Below are 25,258 nucleotides of genomic sequence, written 5' to 3' on the forward strand. Positions count from 1 at the left end.
CCAACCTAAGCCTAAAGGCAAATATTTCTCAAATGTTGCACAAAGTTGTTTGCAGCCACCTTGACAAGCCAATTGATGATGCTCTATCCATTAGCTTCCTAACACGTGTGTTCATTCCAACACATGAGATACAGTATGTCATGTTACACATATCGGTAACGGATGATATCGGTATTGGAAATTCAGAGTTGGACAATATCGGGATATGGGTTGTTTGCAAAAACACCAATATCAGACATCCGTAGTTATTAAGAACGAGATTGGACATCAAGTGTGAATAATACAATATTGTGTGTGTGTGTGTGTGTGTGTGTGTGTGTGTGTGAACTGCACACAAAGGGGTGGAATTTGAAACCCATGAATCAGATTTACTTGACGTTTCTCACACAGCTCAATGTGCTGTCCAAAACACCCACTACAACTTTGGGGTTTTGATTTGAATCCCAACAAAATGTGCTACAGTACACACCTTTAGGGGACTGACAAGCACGTCTATGTTCAGTCTGGGCAACATTGGTTCAAAACACATGGCTTCCATCAGAAATCACACCGTTGCAGGGGAACAGGCAGGGGTTATGTTGGTGTTAATTGTGTCTGTGCTTTTTCACAACACACCGACTTTGAATACAAGTCTATTTTCTTCTAATTACAGTGAATTATTTTTGTGCTAAATCCGACCACTGCTTATTACGAAAAGGCTGCACAAGAAATGAAAAAGGCAAAACCTGACAGAGAGAAGACAACCATAAGGAGGATATATACAATTCCCATGCGACCACCTTCCACATGAAATTCCATGGCAACTGTGCTAATGATTTCTCTTTATGGCAGCGAACACAAAGAGGAAAACAAGGGCAAATGTGCGAAGTGACACAGTTGGCTCAGGCCTGTGTTGATGCAGCAAAGGAAGGGGTGTAAAGGAGGTGCTGAAAGAGGAGGGACAGCGGAGAGAAGAAACCGGGGGTGGTCTTCATCGGAAGGCTTGCAAGGCGGTGACTTTTTAAAAGGACAGACCTTGGTAGGGACACACAACATGCTTAGATAAAGCTACCCTGGAGCAACAGAGGTCTTCAAACAGTTCAGAAGAGGTAACAAGCAGTTTGTCAGCCTTTTAAACTGCTGCAGCCATGACGACCAACCACATGCACACATGTAGCATGGCATGTGGCCTCTGCCCAGATCAGTAGCAGTGCTGGAAAGCATTGTAATTGCCTCACTTCAGAGGTGAGGTTTGGGATCCTCCCTTCCTGTGTGAGCAGACAGTTCCAGCTTCACTTTCTTGCCTTCTACGCAGCAAGCGCACGCCAGGCACGAGGCTCTCTACTCCTCCCCTCTCCTACTCAAGCTTTTTGCTGGGCTCCCATCCAAAGATTGACTGACTCCACAGGAGTAGACGCACTATAGCAGCTCTGACTCTGCTTGCCTGCCCTCTTGCCTGCTGGGACACAGATTTTATTGATCACCTGTGTGGGATTCCTTTTTTTTCCTTTGAGATCGGAAAGAGTGCATCCGACTCAACAGACAAACAGAAGGACTAACATATGGAGAGCAGTGGGCACTGCGGCGTGAAGGTAGCAACTGGACCTCTCTTCTCCCTAGTTACTAAGAGCAAGCAAGAATAATAGTCAGTGCGTTATCCTGTCTACCAAGCTTGTGGGTGGATGCTGCTTCCAACAGACTGCTATAAGGGAGAGCAGAGACTGCATGGAAGCAGCACAAGCTGTGATGATGATCCAAAAATGGACCTTCAAGTAGACTAATTTTGGAGGGTTTTCATTGAGATCAACCCGCATTAACACTTTTATTCTGGGATAGAAAAAAAAAGTGAAACCAGTCTTTTTGTTGCTGTTCAGGCTTTCTTTGTTGATGAATGTAGAGTGTTCTTAAAAGGATGGAAGACTACTTGAGGAATCGCTTTTTGGCACTGATGATGGTGTATTTGCTTGAGAGCACAGTGGCAGCAACCAGCTTTTATCCAAGAATACGTCTCTCACACAAAGGTAAGAAATGCACAGCGTGATGTCTAGTGTGTGTTCTTATTGTTTTATTATGACTTCCGCTAGGAAAAAATGTTATATTCCTGAAAAAAAAAACAATTGCACCGCATGTGTTTAAACAAGCTATGCATCATATTTTTACATCATTTTCATATTCTGACAATACAAAATGGCTAAATTGATTTCTGATTGCAGATTGCACAGTGTGCCAATTTGGAAACCATACTTGTATTATAGGCATATTCTAACCTGCACCTGAATTAACACTTCATAAATCAAAAATGTAATGATTCGGGAGCAAGAACACAATAGAAGTTTTCTATAGACAAGGTGCACAACCAAGAAGAACATATTCAAAACAAATACAAATTTCTTAATTTGGACCATTTTTCAGTCTGTTGATTGTTGTTATTAAATCAATTGCAAAACGTTATTGAATAATCTTCAATTTGATAACCTGGGGATTTATCCCAGCATTTTCCTCTCCCCGAGTCCATCAATCATTCCTTTCGTAATTCGTATGTATGCCGAATATTTCATTACTGACAGACAAGGAAACAAGTCGGAGATGGTAACCGCCTGTATTGGCCGTGGTGAGTCATGAGTCATAAGCAGAGAGGCGGCGTCCTCTATTATTGCGTAAAAGAAACTCAAGGTGGTCACCATGAAACATTTCAACATACAAACGTTGTAAAGTGTACCAATTTTGTACTTTTTCTCTCCAACCTGCGAGGAGCCAGCTCCTTGTTTGTTTTGGTTGTGCAGCCATGGTGGCTGAGAATCAACAATGTGGACAGCAATGGGGACTAAGACAAGTGTGGGAGTTTGTGATATGATCGAGACATATTGTCTGGTTTCTCTTCATGACAATGATAAGGATTTTATCTTTACAGAGAAAACACTGTCATTTTCTCACACATTTATTTGATCTCTATAGCAACAGAGTGGTGATTCCACATAAGCCTGTTAGTCACGGTTGGATATAGGTGAGGAATTTGAATGGTCAATAACTTAGAAACACACAGCGCTGTTCACCGTTTTATGAGATTTTTGGCTCATCATGCACATCTGTGAAGCAGGTTGGTGTTTATTGATTTATACTACATGGCTTGCCTTGCCTTTTGCATACCTGCGTGGGTCAAACATTTTTTAATAGAGCTGTAAAGTAAGGAACATACTTTAAATTGTATCCACAGTGTACACATTACATGTACACTGTGTTAAAACCTCTTTGGTGAGCTACCGTGGCCATGTACAATAATTGGAAATCTGCCGCATGTCTGATACACTGACAAATGCTGTATGTGTTCGTCAAAAAAAAATGTTAAAAAAAATCAGTCACACGATAATACTAGATTGCTGATCAATACAATATTTTGATATACCACCCAAATTATCATAAGCCTGTGGGCAAATCCGCATAGCAGTGATTGACACGCTAACTACTTCACATCGGTCATGCATGTTCTAGCTAGCACAGACACAGGGAAAATATAGAGGTTGGTTGTCATCATTAAGGAATGAAAAACCTTAGCCTTCATACACAAACGTACATTTACTAATATTCGGCACAGTACAACTGCACAATTGAAAAGTTGTTTTTTTTTCACGCGATGCTGCAAATAACGATTGCCGTAATTTCCACACTATTTACGTAAGCTGCCGATATATTTTCTTTTTTTGTATTAAATCAACAGCACAGTGCGAATAACATGGCAACTTAAACAGTGCTGAACAATGCCTCTAACATGACTCATTAAACACTAGCATACCAGAAAAACAAATTTGTTGTAGCTCTTTGTGTCGCTTTTGTCTCAAGCCAGTAGCCATTCAGCTTGAGATAAAGCGCTGCATTGCGAATTAGTCCGGTTTAAAAACCCAATGGTGATAGCAGACGGTTGGTGGTCCAAAAAGAAACTGTTGCAATTCAAAATGTGATGTAATTTTTAGCCATAAATTAGACACATTACCGTAAAGGTTACTCAAGGTTCAAAGCATGACAATAAAGTAGCGGCTTATACACCGTAACAGAAGTGGGACAGAGGCGTGAAGTTTAACACCCAGCCCTCACTTGTTCCGCCCTGTTGTGATGAAAACAATTGTCACTGTGTGAAGTATTTTATGACACACGATGGAGATGACTTTGTCATCCATCTGGGATGGCATTCTGGGTGACCTGAAACGGGATTTTGGAAAATGGCTTCCAGAGTAGGAAAATCTGAAAACAATGACGTCACCGACCCAACACAGACTTGTCGCTGTCATGTGACCAGAAGTGAGCTGTGACGATAAGCCAACATAATAATGAATATTTCAACTGACATAATCACCCAAGTGGACATTCTCCTTATATTTTGTTGTCTTATACTCAGTAATGACCCACAGAAGTAATTCTACTTGTCATAAGTCTAAACTAACCTTCAAACTCAATGGCTATGGACTTATGCCTTTCTTCTTCTATGGTATGTTGTGTGAAGTGGTTATGACCGCGTGTTTGTTCACGGCGCCACAAGTGGGTGTGCCTTGTGTGTTACATCATTTTCACCCGGTGATTCGTTGCCGTCAGGATGCAGTGATTTACTAATCCAGCAAAGTATGGACGCCCATTTTTTTCAACACGCTAATTTTTTTCACCCCCCCTCAAAAAAGGCATAAAATGTGCAGGATTTCTTGTCACTAAGTAAAAGCGCATCAAGTCATAGCAATATATACCGCTTGGCTCAGTTTTGTATGAAGGCATAAGGAAAATATTTGTGGGATTTCTCTAAGAGGCTTTAAATTAAATTTCAATAATGGTTTTATTATTAGCATATGATTCTTTATGGAACATACATTTACAGTATCATGCACTATTTGTGGATACATAGTATAATGCATAATAATATACAGTGGTTTTAGCAGTCGTGTGGAACTACACTGTATCATACAGCCTGATGTTTCTAATATTTCACGCAACAGTGTAAATGTTTCACAAGATGCTGGCTTGGATGTAGTTCAGGAACAGCGTGAGATGCATTTAAATGCCCTTACTTGGCATGGAGAAAAACATTGCTGCTGCTGTCGAAACAATGTGGGAAAAATCTGGATCCACCTCCAGAGATAATGCTGATTGGAAGAAAACGTTTGTAATATTAGCACTGAAGACTTATTTGTTTAACCGCTTGGATCAATAAGACTCGTATCAATTTTCTGCTGGTTTTTCCAAAGGAATTCCTCTGGGAGGGCATATTTGCATATCTATCTTGGATGACCTGCTAACCAAGCAAATATCTGCATGCTTCAATGCTCTCATACACAGTTATCTCCACCCTTCATCTTTAACATATTTTTGGTCATGACTAGCAGGCGCTTAATGCACTGTAACTGCAAATGACATACATTCCAACTTTCTACATCATACGGTGTAGTAAGCAACAACCCTAAATTCCATGCTGTATTTAGAGCAGAAGCTGACTAAGTTTGACTGTGCACTTACCACACAAAGCCAATGGCAACTCTCCTGAAATGATCAAACTATTTTGTGTCTACTCATTCTGTACTGCAGAAAAATTGCCACTAATTTTTGAAGTAGTTTTGTATTGTATAAGTTTTACCGGTGTCCTTGAAGATTACTTTATATGCTGAGCTCAAAATGTTCTCCCAAAAAAAACAGCGAGCAAGTGTCAGAGAATGAAAAGCTACAAGTTAGGTAGTCAAGGTCTGGCAGTTTACAAACTGGCTACAGTTACCTGTCAACCCTCTCGTTTCCTTGGAAGGTACCATCATTTGACACCCCCCCCCCCCCCCCCGCCATAAAAAAAAACCTTAAAGAAAATCGCTAAAACACCAGTACAAACTATAACAACAGTATTACTCTTATTGTCAGATGAATATGTTGCTTCATGCAGAAGTCATACAAAAAGACAAGTCTGCGGTGCTTAGTTTTTGGGCGAGGGTTGGTAATTACTAAATGTGAGCACAAATTATATTTAGGGTTAAATGTTAAGTGTGCCATGGCATAAAAAGAGAAAACACATCAAACTACACTGACTAAGATTAGTGATTAGTCAGGCAGCAGTAATTTCAGACTTTCTTCTGCAGACAAGACAGAAGACACTTCATATATTTTGGACCTTTGAAAATGACAAGGCTTTCACTTGTCTCTAAGGGGAATACCAGTGGAGCCTAAACTTGTGTCTTTTTTGCAAATAAATGACAAATGGGATTTTTTTGCCTGCTGCCTTAAGATGCAAAGTAAAGTAAGAAGTTTAATTAACTGTTCAAAGACTACACTGTATGGCCACGGGGAAGACGTAGTTCCTCTATCTCTCTGCCAAATGGAAGGTTTGACATTGATTGGATGAATCACAGTTTCTAGGTCAGCTAAGAAAAATAGGTGTCTTTGCAGCACACCCTCCCTTGGCCTCCGTTTTTCACCTCTCATTTTGTCTGTGTATATCTCTGAATAGTTGCCCTCCCACTGTGTATATGTGTTCATTAATCAGGTGTCGAGGCGGGAAGCAGCTGGTGAAACTCCAATGGTCTGTCTGACCTTTTCCTCATGAAAGAATGGAGGAGGACATAGGTTTGATTATTTGAGCCTTCACAGACTACATGTGCTATCAAAAGTACCTCTTGGGCTATAACGGATTGCACTGTAATGGTTTTATACCCTTGACATTTCAGTTTGGACCCTTACAGTTTGGAAACATCTCTGTACATTCTTGCTGTGGAAAAGGCACAATCACCGTGATTGTGATAATTAACTGTAGATTGTATCCAGAGGCACGACCAGTTCTAATTTCTTTCTGTGTAGGAACAATCATATGTACTGCTATCCATCTTCTTCCACTTATCTGATGTCGTGTCACGGAGGCAGCAACTTAAACAGAAAAGACTTCCCACTCTGCAGCTACAACTCCTCTCGGTGGATCCTGAGTTGTCCCGGGGCAGTTCAGAGGCATGTAATTGTCCCTCACTATATTACGATTTGAATATTGTTCCTCCATAATACCACTTCTGCTGTTTCGTGGTTTACTATGGACTGCATGGAGACTGACTACTGAGCCAGCAGAGCCAAACCAACATGCCATGGCTGAGACTGTGTGAAAATTAGTTTTCTTCTCATTCCATGTGGAAGTGGTACATTTTTGACATCTATTTTCTTCTTCCCCACTCCGTTTGAATGTTTTTCGTTTCGAATCGTTTGAATAAGTCAATTGGAAAGGCTAACAGGTTAGCTTAATAGCTTGCTATGCGTCCAGGAGGCATCTTACCCAAGCCACTTCATCTGGCTCTTCTCAATGCAGAAGAACAGTGGTTTCACTCTGACTTTCTTTCTGACAGCACTTCTCACATTATCTCGATGGTAGAGCCTCGCCACTCTGCAGAGTTATTTTTTAAAATAAATTAAGAAAAGTCAATTATGATCTTTTTTTATAACAAACCATGAGCTATGCTCAAGTTCTCGGCTAATAACAAAAGACCAAAGAGGACATTATAAAATGTCATGCTAAAGCTGCTGAAAACCAGAAATGTGGCATACACGTTGCCAATAGACGGCAGCCATATCTCTCCCACCCTCCGAATCCACTCCATGTGGCACTAATTTTACATTTATCACGCTACCACTACACATCTGAACACAAGAAGGTTCTTGGGTGTAGGGTCGTCTGTCAATAATGGCAACACACCCCACACTTCAGTCTGCTAAACTGCCCAACCCCCACCCACCCACGGGAAACAACATTTTTACACTCAGGACTCAATGAGAGCTGACTCCCTGTACTTTATGTCATCCCTTTGTCCTTTAGCCGACACCCACTATCCATTAAGGATAACCTTGCCTTGTGTCTGTGCAAACACAAGTTTTAATTCTGGCATGAAATATGAGCTTCCCAGTGGATTCAATTATGAGCAAAAGTTTGGGCTTCAGAAAAGAAGAGAAGTTTTTGTGATCTCCTGGTTTCTGTGACTTGAATCCCTGCGCCCTGGCTTCTTAAGAGATGAGCAAATGCAAAACTAGGTTGCTCATTGGCAAACACATTGTTGTCTCAGGGTTTCCGTACGCGGTCGAGATGTGAGTGTTTATTTGCATTGCAGCGCTCCAAATCATCTTGGGCATCTTCTTTTACAGCGGATTAGATGAAAGTGTCTGCCTTGAGGGAATGTGTTTGCGATGTGCTTTCCATTTGATGTGGGACAACTTTGGGGCCGTGCGTCGCGGCCAACAGAGGAACACCCTCCTCCACCTCCTCTCACGTCTCTAGCTGATGGCAAAGAAAGTTTTTGGCTGGCTTTAGAAGACAGGAAAGAAACTTTGAGAAGAGCATGGAATGAGATGCAGAAATCCCCCTCGTTGCCTTTTTATCAGTTCAAGTCGTGGCTACAGCTGCACATAATAACAGGGTAGATAGTTGCAGCACACACCTGCTGTCTTTTATATCAAGTGTGCAATCACATTTAATCATAATCTTTAAGTAAACACATCATAAACCACTTCATTTTTTACTAAGCATTTTTATCCCTTATTTCCTTTAGTCCTTCCTTGCTGTAGCCCCCTTTCCTTCTTTTCTCTCTATATTCCGTTCCTTCTTCTGTTTCTGGCTTTTTTCTGTTTTTCATTTATACTTTTGGTTCATACTTCTTTGTCTTCCTTCTTTGGTCTTATGTTTTTTTTTTATTATTTTCATTAGATTCCTTCTATTTATTTTCTTTAGGCAGGTGATTTGTACTTTTTACATAAATTGAATTACAACAGGTAAGCAGTGTGCATTATGTAGACATGGAAGTTGTTGGGAGTCAGTTCAGTCGTCAGTTCACAGTCAGCTTCCTTGGCACACTGAGAGCATAGTGGAACTCTACGCATCCATAAATCATGCATGGGTGAGGTGCGATGCCACTGGGGTGTGCCCAGTTTCACAGAGCAGGAGATAAAAACTTATTTAACTACTCATGCCTCATTTGGACTCGGTGACTTACTAATGTGATGGGAGAATGTTGCGTGATTGATTAAACAAGCTGTCCCACCTGCAAAATAAAAGGTGGAGGATGGAGGCAAGTCAGGATGTAGTTATTACATTTCTAGACTCTTATTTGGTATAGTGATGGCCAATTTGAAATCAACAAACCAAGAACCAAGCATATCGGCCGTTCTAAAGATAATTAAGATTGTTTTACTCACTTTTTTGTCTCTCTTACGTGCATTTTTTGTTTGTTTTTTTCCGACAGCATCTACTTACACATCACATGAAAATAATATGCAAATTGGCAAATGACATCATCCTCCAACTTCAAGGACAGCCAATAGCTACTTTTCTTACTGAGTAGTTGACAAAAGTATTACCAAAAGGGAACGGATCACTGGATGGAAACAATGTAATACATAAGGCACAACAACATGTGTCACTTTAAAGAGACAGAACCACATGACACACCAAAACTATATCAAAAGAAAGAATGCATGTGAGGTCTGTCGTCAATTGCTTGTCCAGCTTGTCGAGACTAAAGACAAAGTGGAATTAACTTTTACAGTATGAGTCACTTTGGAGTATAAGTAACAAAAAAATATCAGGAGAATGCCGACTGGGAGCCAGTCGAAATATTCAGATATGTTGGTTTATTGTGGCAGTACACAACCGGTCACTTCTGGTATCCATACGACAAAGTGTCATGGGAATTTACTTCAGATGCCGTTTCAAATCACGTTTCAGGGCACCCAGAATGGTGTTGCCATGTGGATGAAAGGGTAAAACAGTAACATACTTTCCTGTTTCCACCTGAAAACTTTCCGTTAGAACAGTGATTGCCAACCAGGGGTATGCTTACCCCTAGTGGTATGCGACCAAATTGCAGGAGATACATGGAAACCTTTAATTTCCATGATAACTAACTATTCTCAGTCATTTCATATTACACCAGACAATAAAAATGGAATGTTTTTGAAGGGAGACTTGTAACACAACTGCGCCAAAATCATAACAATTTGGGGAAATTATCAACAACTATGAGTAAGGGCGTACTCATGATGTGAACAAAAGGTTTGGGGCATACACAAAACAGAAAAGGTATGGAAACACTTCCTTCACTTCTGTTGTGTCCTTCATGTTCTCATTTTCTTCCAGGTTTTTCTTTTTCTTATCGTCCTCAGTTTCTTTAATCCTTCTTCCTTCCTTCCTGTGCGTGTCCATCCATAGCAATCACATCTCAGTGTTATTGAAAGAGACAAGTGAGAAGCTGACGAGAAAAGGGTTTTGGCATACACGCCATTTACAAGATCACTTTAAATAGCCATCGACGTCTGTCATCTAAATAAGTGCTAGCAGATTTGACTCCAACAAAAAAGGAGTTCCTTGTTTTTGCGAGCCAGCCTGACACTCAAATGTTGGAATGGAATGTTAGAACACTCCTTGATCCAAGTTCAGCCTAACTGAGAGGCAACTATGAGGGGATAGACACTGCGTATGTGTGGATTAGATAATTACAGGAAGCATGTCCGAGTCCTGGCAGAGCACCACTTGCCACACCTCTTCAGTCTATATTACCTAGCAGTTCCAGACCCAGTGCTACTCAAACAAACAATTGCCTTTCACGTACATTTGTACCTTAATGGCAACAAAGTATTATATGCACTCATCCACTCTTCTGTGGACACCTAATCCTATTTTAAACAAAACCCTTCCATTGGTGTGCAATTTCACTGTGAGTAATACGAAAATGGGATAAACGCTCCCTCCATCTTTGCGAGTGATCAAGTTGCACTAAAAATATACACACGACAGGAAAACAAATCGGACAATTACCCCATGTAACCTTAGCATGTAAGGGGACTTGAAAATAGGCTTTCCATTATTGTGACTCACATGAGTCATACATTAAGTCCAAGATTAGGCATGAATAGACCATTTTCATTTTTTTTTTAGTTTACGTGCAAGTTAGGTTAATTGGTGACTCCAAATTGTCCATAGGTATGAATGTGATGTGAATGGTTGTTTGTCTATATGTGCCCTGTGATTGGCTGGCGGCCAGGCCAGAGTGTACCCCGCCTCTCACCCAAAGACAGCTGGGATAGGCTCCAGCATGTATAACCCTTGTATAGAAAAGTAATGAATTGTTTCTTTTTTAGATCCAGTAGAGATCCTTTCCAGTACCCTTCCAGTCAAACATTTCAAACCAATCCCAAAATGAGTGAGAGAGATGAGACAGTATTAAAGGGATAATTCTGATTTTCTCTTTTTAACATGAAGTTGTATGACATCCTCAAGAACAATGTAGAGCATCAGCAGTGACTTAGATGCCACTTTGTTCTGTGAGCCAAATTCTGGTCGGAATTGTTATGAGGAATGTAGTTCCGGTTAGTTGATGAGCCACTTAAGTAAAGAGTTTGGCTTCTCAAAACAATATGCATTCAATAGAGTAATGCATTTGCATCACAAAAATGCCTCCTGGAAAATAATCAGACCTCACAATCGCTTGGCGGTACTTTCTAACTGCGCGCTATCGCCTGTTCATGGTTGTGTATGTGTTCCACAGCAGATGAAGGCATTTTAGTGATTACTCTTCAGGCATGTTGTTCTGAGAAGCCAAAGTCTTTACTTAAGTGGCTCCATCAACTAACCGGAACAGCATTCCTCATCACTGAAATCCAACTATTCAATCCCCATCACTGCTGTATGTGAAGCATATCTCACTCATCATACTGACATCATTAAATTCCATTTATTGCACATTGGTGTAAGGATTGGACACTGCAAGTGTCTAAATCAAACCCATTCTTAAGTGTGGAAACCTCTCAAAAGTTAACACACACCAGGTCACCCTTCTTCCTTTCACAAGGACACCTGGTTCAAGCCATTGGTGCACAATGAAACCTTTTTTCCCCATTCCAGCACTGTTGAGACTCACAGGAAACACACTAGACTCAGCACTTCATTGAAATCCTTCACCCTCAAGGTTGAGGGCGGAGGTGTTTCTGCTGATTTGCACCCTGCGCTCAAGGAGCACATAGAGAGCAGGTTTAGCGGAACAGCCTGTCAGGTTCAATCAGGCTGTTGCATGTTTGCGTGCGTCCACTTGTGTACATATTGGATTCATGAGACCCACTTGATGCAGTTGGAGTGTTCTAAATCAAGCAAATATGCTAGAAAAATGAACTTTTAAATGAAATCATCCCTCCCTTAGAACACTAATATTTTTTTCTGTCTCATAAAACTTCCATATAGCAATCATAACAGTGTTGAAACATCTCATATTGGTGATAGTTATGCATGATATGACATACATAAAGCAAGCGGAGGCCGTCACCACATGGGAGGACACCATGATATTAAAAGATAATCTAGCTTGTTGGTTTTAGTCATTCTTTGGGGATATGGTGAATTTGAAACATGTCAAGCAATATATTTTGATATGACACAGACTATTCAATCAGTCATTCCTATCTGAAGAAAAAAATGGAACAGTTATACACGAGCGAATAATATCCTACTGATGTGATATTGTGGTTTTCCCTAACTGGTGACGTGAATTCATAAAAATAAAGATAAGATTGGATACGATAAGATTGTGTGCCAGAGTGCAACTGCATGTGTGCAGCATATAGTACACATTATGAAAAGAAGACTGAGATATGATTTACATTTCACACATTACTGCCTTAACAAATCCCCCATGAACATAATGATAATGGCATTCAAATTGTAAAAAAAATAGTGATGAGCCAGATACGCGTTATAAATGAAGATCCGTTACGGATAATGCACTTTTGCCGGATATAAGTATGAAATGAGTGCAGTTTTTCATGATCCATATTTGTATTTAAAGAAAATGTTCATTATGTATTCAATCTTCATGCTCTGTGATTGGCCAGTCACACACAGCGACACAGCGACTGCCTCTACCTCAAAATTGTGGAAAAAAATCTATCTTAACAATTACATTACCATGTTGTTACATTACCTTATGACATGTCTATGTATTAAAAAAATCACATATGGTATACAGGAAGTGAATAAATGTACTGCAACAGATGTGAAATGTATGGGATGTTGAACTGTGAATTGAATTATGTGATGCATTCCATTGCAACTCCATTGTAACAATGTAGTGCAGTTTATATCTCTATTTAACACAAGGCACAGTAACACCCTACAACAAAATTGTTGCTTGAGCTTTTCCTGGTTTTGGCAGTTTTACCCACTCCTCATTCCTCTCAGGTCAGATGGGAATTGCCGGTCCACAACCATTCAGATCTCTCCAGAGATCGGATTCAAGCCTGGGATCTGGCTGAGCCACTCAAAGACATCCATAGAGTCGTCCTTTAGCTACTTTTTTGGGATCTTGGCTGTGTGCCTGTGCACTTGCGCTGTGTGCCCCAATCTGAGGTCAAGAATCCGGAGAAGGTTCTCATCCAGATTGTCTGTGTACTGCTGCCTTTATCTTTCCCTCTATCCTAGTACAAAAACATTACACTACAAAAACATCATCAAAAACACATCATGATACTGCCACCATACTTCCCAGGTGATGAGAACTAGACACCTCCAAACATAATGCTGGACATTCATACAAAAGAGTTTAAGCTTTGTCTCATCAGACCAGAGATTTTTGTTTCTCGTGGCCTGAAAGTCCTCCATCTGCAGTTTGCAAACTCTGTGTGAACTGCAATGTGTTTTTTACTAAGGAGTGGGGCTAAAACCTGTCCAGTCTACCATGTAGGCCTGATTGGTGGCAATCTGCAGAAATGGTTGTCCTTCTGGAAAGTACTCCTCTGGAGCTCTGTCAGAGTCACTCATGTGAGTGACCATCAGCACTCACATTGGCTGTTGGTCACCACCTTGACTAAAGCTTTTCTCCCCTGGTAGCTTAGTTTAGATGGCCGGCCAGTTGTAGGAAAGGTCCTTGTGGTTCCATTTACGGATGAAGGAGGCCACTGTGCTCATTGGAACCAGAAATGTTTCTGACATTCCTGTCTCAAAGGTCTACACACAATTCCTTTGACTTCATGCTTGGTTTGTACTATGGCATGTACTCTCAGCTGCACCTGAGCTCAATTTTCAGATTCACGGCAGTGGGTGAATACTTCCGCACTTGGAAACAAGGATAAATACAACAGCTGCAATGTCAATGCCCTTTTTTACAATTTAAGAAGCAAATTGAAGTCTTGATGATTGATTACAAAATGAGAAGTGAAAGTATTTTCTAGGAAATGTTTTTGCCTCATAAATACCGTATTTTCTGGACTACAAAGTCTCTCCGGAGTATAAGTCGCACAAGGCCAAAAACGCATAATTAGGTAGAAAAAAACATACATAAGTCGCACTGGAGTATAAGTCACAATTTTTGTGGGTAATATATTTTACTACTTGACCAAAACAGACATGACGTCCTCTTGGAAGGCAAGTTCTAACAATAAAAGAATAGAGAACAGGCTGAATAGGTGTAAGATATGCTAACACAATGGTTATTCAGCTACACAAACAATAAACATGAACAGAAAAGGTGTCCAGTGTTTATGTAATATAAACAGTTTTTTAATTTATAAGTCGCTCTGGAGTATAAGTCGCAGGAACACCCAACCTATGAAAAAAAGTGTGACTTATAGTCCGGTACACCTCTATATGGGCGCCATTTTTTGCATAAAGCACATCAAGACAGTACTTGATTTTTTGTTATGTTCACTGTAACCTACTCTCGTCAATGGTGGCGATGACATCAGTGATCTTTTGCTCCAGTTTGTTGATGTCCCATATCTTTGTTTGATACACAATACACCATCTTTAACATAACACCAGAGAAATAAGTCCAGGGGAAGGATATGCAGACAGAGAATTGAGCCATCCCCTGCCAATCAACCGATCTGGAAATGTTTGATTTAGGAACCCAATGTGATTAAAAACAGGCGCAGTGTCGGGTAGCTCCAATTTGGAGTCACGCTATGACGAGCCATTCAAATGACCATGAAAATTATATATCTAGATATAGATCTTGCCTACGTTGTAATTGATCTGCCAAGTCAAAATATGATTGGTTGAATGATCTGTCAGTCAAAGTCAAGATGAACTGTGATTGGTAGACATGTCTAAAAAACTACTATCCAACAAATTGATTGCTAATGGTATGAAAAAGTGCAATCTCTGGTATCAATGAAAAATCCCCCCAAAACTTAATATAATTTAGAAATAATAATAATAAAGACAACCCACCTTAAATTATTATACAATATACTGTATTAATAATTACAAATTCCAGGTAACATGGCAGTTGAGAAGATGGGAAAATGAACTTTTGCACTATTTGACGTACTAAGCAGCAATCTAAACAGCTGCAATGCTGTTGTTATAATCCTTTTGTTCATTTTCTATGTCTTTTGTCGATGTTATCTCTGCTGCAGAGCTTTGGCAGCTGAACAGGACCTGGGTGTTTCAGGGCCAGGGAGTGCCTCTTCAACCCCAGACCATGCTGCTGGATGAGGGCCATGAAAGGCTTTATGTTGGGGCCAAGAATACTTTGTTCTCCCTCAGCCTGGACCAGGTTAACACACACCACAAAGAGGTACTCATTATGACTCCATTAGTTCAGTCAAGACAGACCAACTTGTACTGCACAATTAATTCATTCTTCTTAAATGAATCGTTCTTTTGCAGATCCAGTGGGCCAGTACAGAACATCAAATAGAAGAATGCTTGATGAAGGGAAGGGAAAAAGTAAGTATTAGACAAGGTGATTTGTAATTAATAAATGCATTTTTTTAAAAGTAGCGAAAAGTTGCGACCTCGGCTGCACTTTTGACACCCCTGGCATAGAGTAAATGCAAACGCATGTAATGTATTTTGACCATTTCAGGTTCCACATGTTTTATAGTGCCGACTGACCTTTCTTTAACCTGACCTATTGACATTATTGACAATGCAGTAAAAGTCTGGCGTTTTTCCAATGCACTTTTCCCTCCCCGCATGCAACGTCCTCAACCAGTGATTCATTCGTTTAACTCTTCCAACAGATGGAATGCGCAAACTACATCAGGATCTTGCAGCAGTACAACCAGACCCATCTACTGGTCTGTGGAACAGGGGCTTTTAACCCTATCTGTGCATTGGTACAAGTGGGAAACAGAGGGAAGGTAAGGAGTATTTCTTGTACCATGGTTCCCAGCCATGCCGACTGCTGGGAGTCATTGGTCAAGTAACAGTGAACCATTTGAGGATAAACTGCTAATAATGGCAAAATAAACATAAATGTTGCCGTGGCTTAGCTCTGGACACTGCCGTATTATATTCCACAGTCCCCACTTGTGCATGTGCCCCCAGTTTCCTCTTGGATGAAATTGTGCTCTTTTCCGCAGAAGCCACATTCAGAGAAATAGGAACGTATCGCTTTGTCCTGAGTGACATGGACATTTTGATTTTTATTTTGATTTGTTTGAATTGGTTAAGGCATGGAGGGCATAAAATGAGGCGGAAGTAGGTAGAAGATAGTTGTTTAATGTCATGGAATGGTGCACAAGTGTCTGAAGGCTGCATTCTTTCAGGGTTCCAGTGAGTTGAAGCACAGTTTGGAAGCACACTCAGCTATAACTCACATCATTTGGATGCCTTGAGCAAACCTAAACTACAAATTGCACATTCATAATATTACCAAGTCAATGCAGTTACACAGGTGTTCCATCAAATTGAAGTTCATGCGGAGTGATAAAGACTTAGGCCTCTCTCGCTTCTCAGCTTGATTTGGATATACGACATAACATGACAGATGAGTTTGACCTGGAGATGACCTTTGTTACAGTCATTCAAGGGGGTGTAGTCAGAAAGCAGGGGGCTTCCCAAGGCTTTCTCATAAATCAATGACATCCTTTGTGATCTGCTAGTGACGGGTGTAAACATTGGTGGGTTACAACACATACTGTGACTGAAATGTATACTGTACGTCTATGTCTATGTATGTTGGGCGGCATCTCTCGTACATGTTCCACCTGCTGCCGAAAGAAGTGTTATTAAAAGTGCAGACATGTTTAACTTGATGTCACATATGAGCAAGGTGTAGCTGTACAGACAACAGTCGGACATTTGGTGTCATCCATCACGTATTCCACTGCGTCCCTACCTCCCTCTCATCCATCACTTCCTAATCACTCCCTACAATAATTCAGCTCTCCCATGTTCTTTGAATTACACTTCTTTTGTTATTAATGTTTGGATGCTTGTTGCTTGGTTGAATGCATTTTGATGTTTATTAATGTGTAATGTGAAATATTTTAAGGACAAGCAGTTTACGCTTGAAGAGGAGAGTGTTTCAAGTGGCCGAGGACGATGTCCTTTCAATCCCCACAGTCCCTGCACATCCACACTCTCAGGTAAAAGCTAAAATTACAGCTACAATATTTAACATTCAATTATTTAGGCTCAAATTCATCCACTAATCACATTTAAAATGCTGTCAATTGCTTCTAATGACAATACACTGCCATCTAGTGGCATTGTTCCATGATGTGATACATCATATACCCTGTTCAAAATGCAGTTCTGCTTACCTTGTGTGTCCAAAGGTGGAGAGATGTATGTGGGCCTCTATACAGACTACTGGGAGAATGATGCTGCTTTGTGTCGACTTAACAACCGTACCTACACACGCACTGAAAGAGACGACAGGCAGCAACTTAATGGTTGGTCAAGTTTTTTACTCATTCATTCATTTTCTACTGCTTATCCTCACGCGGGTCGTGGGGGTGCTGGAGCCTATCCTAGCCGTTTTTCGGGTGAGAGGCGGGGTACACCCTAAACTGGTCGCCAGCCAATCACAGGGCACATATAGACAAACAACCATTCACACTCACATTCAAACCTATGGACAATTTGGAATCGCCAATTAACCTAGCATGTTTTTGGAATGTGGGAGGAAACCGGAGTACCCGGAGAAAACCCACGCATGCACGGGGAGAACATGCAAACTCCACACAGAGATGGCCAAGGGTGGAATCGAACTGCGGTCTCCTAGCTGTGTGGCTTGCCCAAGTTTTTAACTATTTGAATAATATTTTTCATTACACCAGTTGGAAAGTAATATACAATAAGCATGATTTAAAAATATTAAATAATTCATTAAATATTTAATTAAAATATATATTTATATAAATGTTACATTTTTTGTATTTAATTGTATTGAATTTATTTATTTTGGAATACATTTTAATATATAATGAGGTCTGTTTTTAGATACATTTTTTGTTGTTAAAAAATAACGTTGTTATTATTACTATTAGTATGGGCTTGCTTGGTATAGCCTCTCAATATTGCAAAACAGCATAGACCACATTTGCCCCAATAATTGAAATTGACTTGAAACTTGTCCATGTTGATAGCTCAAGCCCATGCCGCCATGATCCCATTTAAAACAATCCTATTTTTACACAAGACGGCATTTCTTACAAATTTCTCTGCCCACAGAGCCAAGATTTGTGGGCTCAGCAGTGATCCCTGACAATGACGACAAAGATGATGACAAAGTTTACTTCTTCTTCACTGAACGCGAGGTGGACGCTGAAGGGGTTAACAAGGCAGTCTACACACGGGTCGGACGTGTCTGTGCTGTAAGGATTTGATTTACTGGTTTGTTGGAAAAATTAATAATGGAGCAAAAGTGCTGAGAGTTCCGTCATCAATCATTTGTGTTCTATGACCCCCCTCAGAATGATCAAGGAGGACAGAGAATGCTGGTAAATAGATGGAGCTCCTTTCTAAAAACGCGTCTCATCTGCTCCGTGGCTGGACCTGATGGCATTGATACTCACTTTGATTTACTGGGTGAGGACATGTGGTGCACCTCATTTATTTGGTGTTCTTTTCCAAAGTTTGAAAGTTGCAGAAATAATGCTAATCAGGATATAACATTTATCACCCATTTGCACAATAAAATACTACATGATGACACTTCTACAGAGGTGAATGCGTCTGATGACATGTGATTTTTATTTGATGTTGTTTTACATTGTTGCCGAATGCACAATCTGGATCAGATCTAGATTCAATTTGGTTTGATATTACAATTTTTGATTCTGCAAACACAGAGCAATCGACTTTAATGACATTTTTTACATGCCAAATGGCCTTTTCATACATTTTTTGTATGAAATGCACAAACTAGATCTGATCCAGATTAGGCTTTGCTTGGCATTATAGCGCCTGCAGTACTGTACTGTACAGAGAGCAAATCGAATCATATATCACAGCAAAATGTATAACATGTAAAGAAATATTTTGTACATGATTTACAGTACATAGCTGCCAAGTGCTGGATCCGATCCAAATTAAACTTGCTTGTATATGTAATTGAACAGAGAATACTATATTTCTTAACACATAAATAATGCCCATATAGAGCAATATGGATCAGATCCAGAATAAACTTGGTTTGGAATAATAATCATTGTTTTATGCGTAAGTAGAACAAAACTCAACAAAAAAAAAAATGGAAAGACGAATACATGTCCGAATTGTATTTCAGAGGATGTCTACATTTTGAAGAACAAAGATGGGAAAAACCCAGAAATCTTTGGCCTTTTTAGCACAACAAGGTGAGGAACATTCTATTTCATCACATGAACCCAATGCTGTTACTGAAATTGACAATTAGTAATACAGCCTTATTCTGCAGTGCGGTGTTTAAAGGCTATGCAGTGTGCGTCTATCACATGGATGACATCAGAGCAGCGTTTAACGGTCCATTTGCCTTCCGAGAGAGACCAGAGCATCACTGGACGCCTTCTGAAGACAGAGTACCCTACCCGCGGCCTGGATCTGTAAGTCCATGATGCATTTATGCACTTTGACCGATGGAAACATTGTGAGCAAGTCGAAGACACTGCTGAATGTTCACACGGATGTTAGCTGCGTCTACAGACCACACAGATAACATCATGCCAGTTTTATGTTATTTACACAGCTCACAGTGCCAAAGTAATCAAATACCCATTAAATATGTCATCTCCATGACAGTGTGCCAGCAAAGTGAATGGAGGAGGCTTCTCCAGCTCCAAAGAGTTTCCAGATGAAGTTTTGCGGTTCGTGCGCTCTCACCCTGTGATGTATCGTCCCGTTCTACCGCAACATCATAGGCCGGTCTTCCTGCAGACAGAGCCAAGCAGCAGAAAGTTGACCCAGATTGCAGTTGACAGGGTCCAAGCTCAGGATGGACACTACCATGTTCTTTATGTAGGCACAGGTACACAAACAATACCAGAATCCCACTGTGCAAATGGATTGGATTAAAGTTAAAGTGTTTTCTTTCCAGCACTGTGTTAGCAGTATTTGGATCCAAATTTTAATATCATCACATGTAAAAAAAAAAAAAAAGAAATGTTTATTATCTATTTTATGAAGACTTGCCATTTGTCCCTCATTTTTTTCTTTAGATGACTCCATGGTGTTAAAAGTAATCACCATCTACAACAAGGACTCTGACACTATGGAAGAAGTGCTTTTGGAGGAGCTGCAAGTATTTAAGGTACTAATTTGACATGTGATCAAACTACCAGATTGCCCTGGAAAGCACAGTGAAAACAGCTTTCAATAAAAAGTGAAGGAACCATTGGTAGAGCAACTTTTTTCAAGATGCATCACTCGCTTCAGGAGGATTTGTTAGACACCACCACATACGAATGGGCCTCCTATTTGTCCCAGAGCTTCTGCCGTCCCTCACCAAAATAGTCAAGAAGTAGTCTGTTTTGTGCAGTTGAAATGAACGTTTGTTGTTTTTTTTAGTTATTATGGTTTAAGTTTTGGCCTATTATAATTAATTATTATAATTCGGAGCACGTTGGGGGGCTGATTATATAATAGGGCCCCCCAAAAAATTAGACTATTTGACCAGAGGTGGGGGCGGGGGGCAACTTTACTCAGGTACAAGATTGACAAGGTACACAAACCACAGTTGTAGCCACTGACTACAATATTATGACTACATTAAATAAAATAAATACATAAATAATTATATAATAATATTATATAATATATAAAAAATATATAATAATAATTATATAATATTAATAAATTATATAATTAAATAATAAATAATAATAATCAATAAAAACCTACTAATTTTAGTTGTCCTACTAAACATGCACAAGGGAGCTGTGATTCAGGTAATAAAATTAATTATTTACAATAGAATAACGGTATCTTCTATCTTAATGAGATATCTGCCTAACAAACACAATTTGTCTTTTTCCAGGTTCCAGCTCCAATCAAAGAGATCATTATATCACCTAAAAGGGTAAGTGAAGACACCGCTTTGTTCTTGCAATTCTGCTTTCAGCCACAAGATGATAACATTGCATCACTTTGCATGACTTCACACTTGACATCATTTTTTCTAGTTGACTTTGTTGCGGGAATGAAAATCCTGTCCATGTTTTTTGGGTCCCCAGCAACACTTGTATGTGGGGTCAGACGTGGGTGTGGCCCAGGTCAAACTGCATCAGTGTGACCTCTATGGCTCAGAATGTGCTGATTGTTGTTTGGCTAGAGACCCCTATTGTGCTTGGGATGGCCTCACCTGCTCCAGGTACTACCCAGCTGGAGTCTACACCAAGAGGTATACCAAACATGTCTTGTTTCTCAGCTTGCTGTGTGTGAGTGACATGAGCTTGGAAGACATGACACATAGTCAAGTGTTATATAACCCGCTTTCCAAAAATGTTCCCTCCCTGTTTGCTCTCTCTGCCGTCTCTGTCAACAATCCTTCCATCGCACATTCCAAATCGCTCTATTTTCTCTCTCCTCCATTTCAGCAGACGATTCAGGCGACAGGATGTTCGCCATGGCAACGCTGTCCAGCTGTGCAATGGGCTACAAATCGATGGTTAGTGCAACAGAGCACACGTGTGCATAGCCTCAAGCTGGCCTTTGTCTCAGAGAAAGGCTGTTGGGCTTGATAAGCACAGGTGGACATGTACATATGAACCATTCACATGGTAAGATGATTGTTATCAAACCATTGAACCCGGGTGTACTCTCCAGATGAACAATGGCACAAAGCTGAGGAGAAGATGGTGATTGGTGTCGAGGGCAACAGCACTTTGCTCAAATGTGTGCCTCGATCGCTTCAGGCCAAGGTCCTTTGGTTCTTACAAAAGGGGCAAGATAAACAAGAGGTGAGTCTCATACACCTAACACGAATTCAACACTTTTGTTTGTGCACCCTTTTTCATCAAAAATGTCAAATGTTTTTGACGCACACAAAATGCCTATACTGTGATACTGTGACGAGATCCATTGTTCATCCATGACAATCAGCTCATGTCATAGAAGGATCATGCACAGCCCCATGTTGCAAGGATTGGTATACAATTCCTGAAAGCTGCAAACATCCCAATTCTTCCATGGCCAGCATACTCTCGAGGCATGTCACTTATTGAGCATGTTAGGGATGCTCTGGATGCGTGTATACAGTAGTATATTTTGGGGGTGGTCTTTATTGTGGCCAACCAAAGGTACACCTGTGCAATAATCTTGCTGTCTAATCATGTCACACCTGTGAGATGAATGAATGACATATTTGCAAACCATATTTAATTGAGCTAAGCCTTTTGTGTACATAAAAGCTTGACATCTTTGCGTTCAGCTCATGGAAAACGGTGTGTAAAAAAAGTGTCCTCACATTGCAACAAGGGACAATACAATGTTAATGGTAATGGTTGGTAATGATAATGGTTTTATTTCATTTGAACATGCATCAGATTACAATTGAGTGCATCACATAATCAGTTCACAGTTCCACATGTCCAAGAGGAGTAGGAAGAAGCAAAGCTTATTAAATCCTACCCCTCCATCTGGTACTTTTACAATCAGTAACAGTTACATTTGTTCACTTCCTGCTTTCCTATTTTTATTTTTTTTTGTCACGTACCAAAGCATGAAGTGATATGACCATACAATGACATAATGCATACCATACTAACTGTCAATATAGTGATATGTATAGCACATCATGACTGGTTCAAGACTCTTCATCCTTGTATTTAAGAAACATCAACTGCTTGTATTGTTTCTTGAATTCGCTCATCGTTGTGCATCATTGTACTTCTTTACAATAGCTTGTAAAGCAGTATAGATTTGCTGTCCTCTGGAAATGACTCAACACAATTATTGTCTGAATAGTGACAACACAAGTGAGTACAACCCAAAGAAAACATGTTCAAATTCTGCCCAATACTGTATTTAGTGTGTGTACCATTCTATCTGCCTTTATCCTCTTGAACCTCCTTCATGATGGACGTTAGACACCTTGTGCTCATTTTCAATGAATAGAAGATCTACACTGTTGTACAAGCTGAATATAAATTAGAAGATATACTGTAATACAAGGGTTGCAGAAATGTGAAGGAGATATTGAAAAAGTGTTCTTTTTCCCTCTGGGCAGGTTCATGATGATGAGCGGGTCATCTCAACGTCGCACGGGCTGCTTTTGTTAAGCGTGAGAAGCTCTGATGCCGGTGTGTATGTGTGCCAGACTGTAGAACACGGATATGTGCACACGCTATTGCGCGTCACTCTTCATGTACTCAGAGGAGAGACATTGGAGTCAGCGATCCACAGCAGCAATGGTCAAGGAGATAAAGCTGGATCCTCATGTCACTCTCACATCAACCAACCCCCAGCCGGCCCCAGCATCACTCCCAGGACTCTGGTGCCACCCTCCCCCAATTCCAAGCAGTGGTACAAAGAGTTCCTCCAGCTCATCGGCTACAGGGATGCCCAGAGAGTGGAGGAGTACTGCGAGAGAGTATGGTGCCCTGATAAGAAACGCAAAAAGACCAAAAAGAAGTTTGTTGCCTCAAGTGGTGAGAAGAGAGGTAAAGGAAAGGGAGGGGAGGCATCCCATCGAGCCCCCAGGCACACCTTTGACACCTGAGCACACGTAAACAGATTAGGTTATTCTTTGAGTCTATTCTTTAAAGAATTTAGCGGGATACTGTTCAACATTTGTAAATAGTAGGGAGGATGCTCAAAAAAATGAAAATTTGACAGAAATCATGTAAATGATGAGCAATTTTGTCATGAAGTTAAAATATTGGAGCGGCAAAACAGTCCAGTTCAATTACTTTTCATATATTTCCGATTAAAATCTAATAACAAAATTGGCGTTCAATCAGCACTCAATTTTTGGTAGCTGTTCAATTTGAAAGTTTTAGTATGACAATGCTTCAAAATGCAGCACTTGCCTTTTTTCCCCCTGCGTGGTGTCCCCAAGTGATGATCTGGTGCAAACTGACAATTGTGCAAGAAAACGAGTCCCTGCTCGAGCTGGGTGACTGATTAGGTGAAAACGACGACATTGATCTGTGGAGACAAAACACACTGTAAATACAAGCTCCTGTGGACCGACCCCATCAAGGGGGCCGTCAATCCGAATGCACTCTACGATCTCTTACAACTGTATTGGTGCTGTGAACGCACTGCATGTGTATCTCACTGTATCTGTCATGACAGAAAAAAATGTGCTATATATTAATATGCCGATGTATGATGATAACTTATTGTCTTGGTTCTGGCTTATGTAATTCTTTCGATGTCATAAACTGGAAAATGTAATGCTGTTGTTTATTTGTGTTAAGAGTGTTTCAGTTATAATGTATTTGTCATAGCTGTTATGTCCTCAGCCCATACAGTACAATGGACCCAAACCACTATTATAAATATAGCCTACATGAGAAACATGCATTTTTTTGTATTATATATCATGATTTCAATGAAAATAAAGACAATTTAAGCACTTGTAAAAACTGTTACAATAAATAAAATAACATTATTCATATGGTTGCTATGACAGTAGAGAGAATGAGTATTTTGTGTTGTACATTTCAAATATTAATGATAATATACTTCCTCTTCCTACCAGGAGAAAACAATTTTGACACTTCACTACTGAAAAGAAACTGCTGCATGTTGGCCTAGTCGTTACCATGAGTGTGAATTGGTATGATTTGGGTGTGAATCTCTGCTGGGCATCTCTGTGTGGAGTTGTTGTTCTCCTCGTGCGTGCATGAGATTTTTCAGGTTTCCTCCCACATTCAAAAAATATGCATGCTACGTTTATTGGAGACTCAAAATTGCCCGTAGGTATGAATGTGAGTGTGAATGGTTGTACCCTCTCTCTCCAGCATACCTGCAACCCTAGTGAAGATAAGCAGCATAGAAGATGGATGGATGGACTGAAAAAAAATAAATAAATGTCATGCATTTTTATTACAGTATATCTTCTCGAATGACAATACAGCAGTTGCGAATTTT

General features: G+C 40.2%; 1 protein-coding gene across 2 annotated transcripts; it reads left to right on the forward strand.

Moving 5' to 3' along the window:
• The first annotated feature begins 1,130 nt into the window (after window positions 1-1,130).
• On the forward strand, window positions 1,131-24,784 carry sema3e (sema domain, immunoglobulin domain (Ig), short basic domain, secreted, (semaphorin) 3E). 2 transcript variants are annotated; one of them, XM_058076060.1, is made up of 17 exons: window positions 1,131-2,000; window positions 15,367-15,527; window positions 15,620-15,679; window positions 15,976-16,095; window positions 17,232-17,325; window positions 17,518-17,634; window positions 18,416-18,558; window positions 18,658-18,772; window positions 19,473-19,542; window positions 19,623-19,767; window positions 19,964-20,189; window positions 20,380-20,471; window positions 21,198-21,239; window positions 21,394-21,560; window positions 21,760-21,827; window positions 21,986-22,119; window positions 23,388-24,784. In XM_058076060.1, exons 1-17 carry the CDS (start codon window positions 1,892-1,894, stop codon window positions 23,877-23,879), a joined length of 2,355 nt encoding a protein of 784 aa, XP_057932043.1. In that variant the 5' UTR covers window positions 1,131-1,891; the 3' UTR covers window positions 23,880-24,784. The 2 variants fall into 2 exon arrangements, with proteins under 2 accessions (XP_057932043.1, XP_057932042.1); XM_058076059.1 differs by having other exon boundaries at window positions 1,136-2,000; window positions 21,757-21,827; window positions 23,388-24,783.
• Window positions 24,785-25,258: the final 474 nt, after the last annotated feature.

The sequence above is a fragment of the Doryrhamphus excisus genome, chromosome 6 (genome assembly GCF_030265055.1).
Source record: "Doryrhamphus excisus isolate RoL2022-K1 chromosome 6, RoL_Dexc_1.0, whole genome shotgun sequence".
Classification (NCBI taxonomy): Eukaryota; Metazoa; Chordata; class Actinopteri; order Syngnathiformes; family Syngnathidae; genus Doryrhamphus; species Doryrhamphus excisus.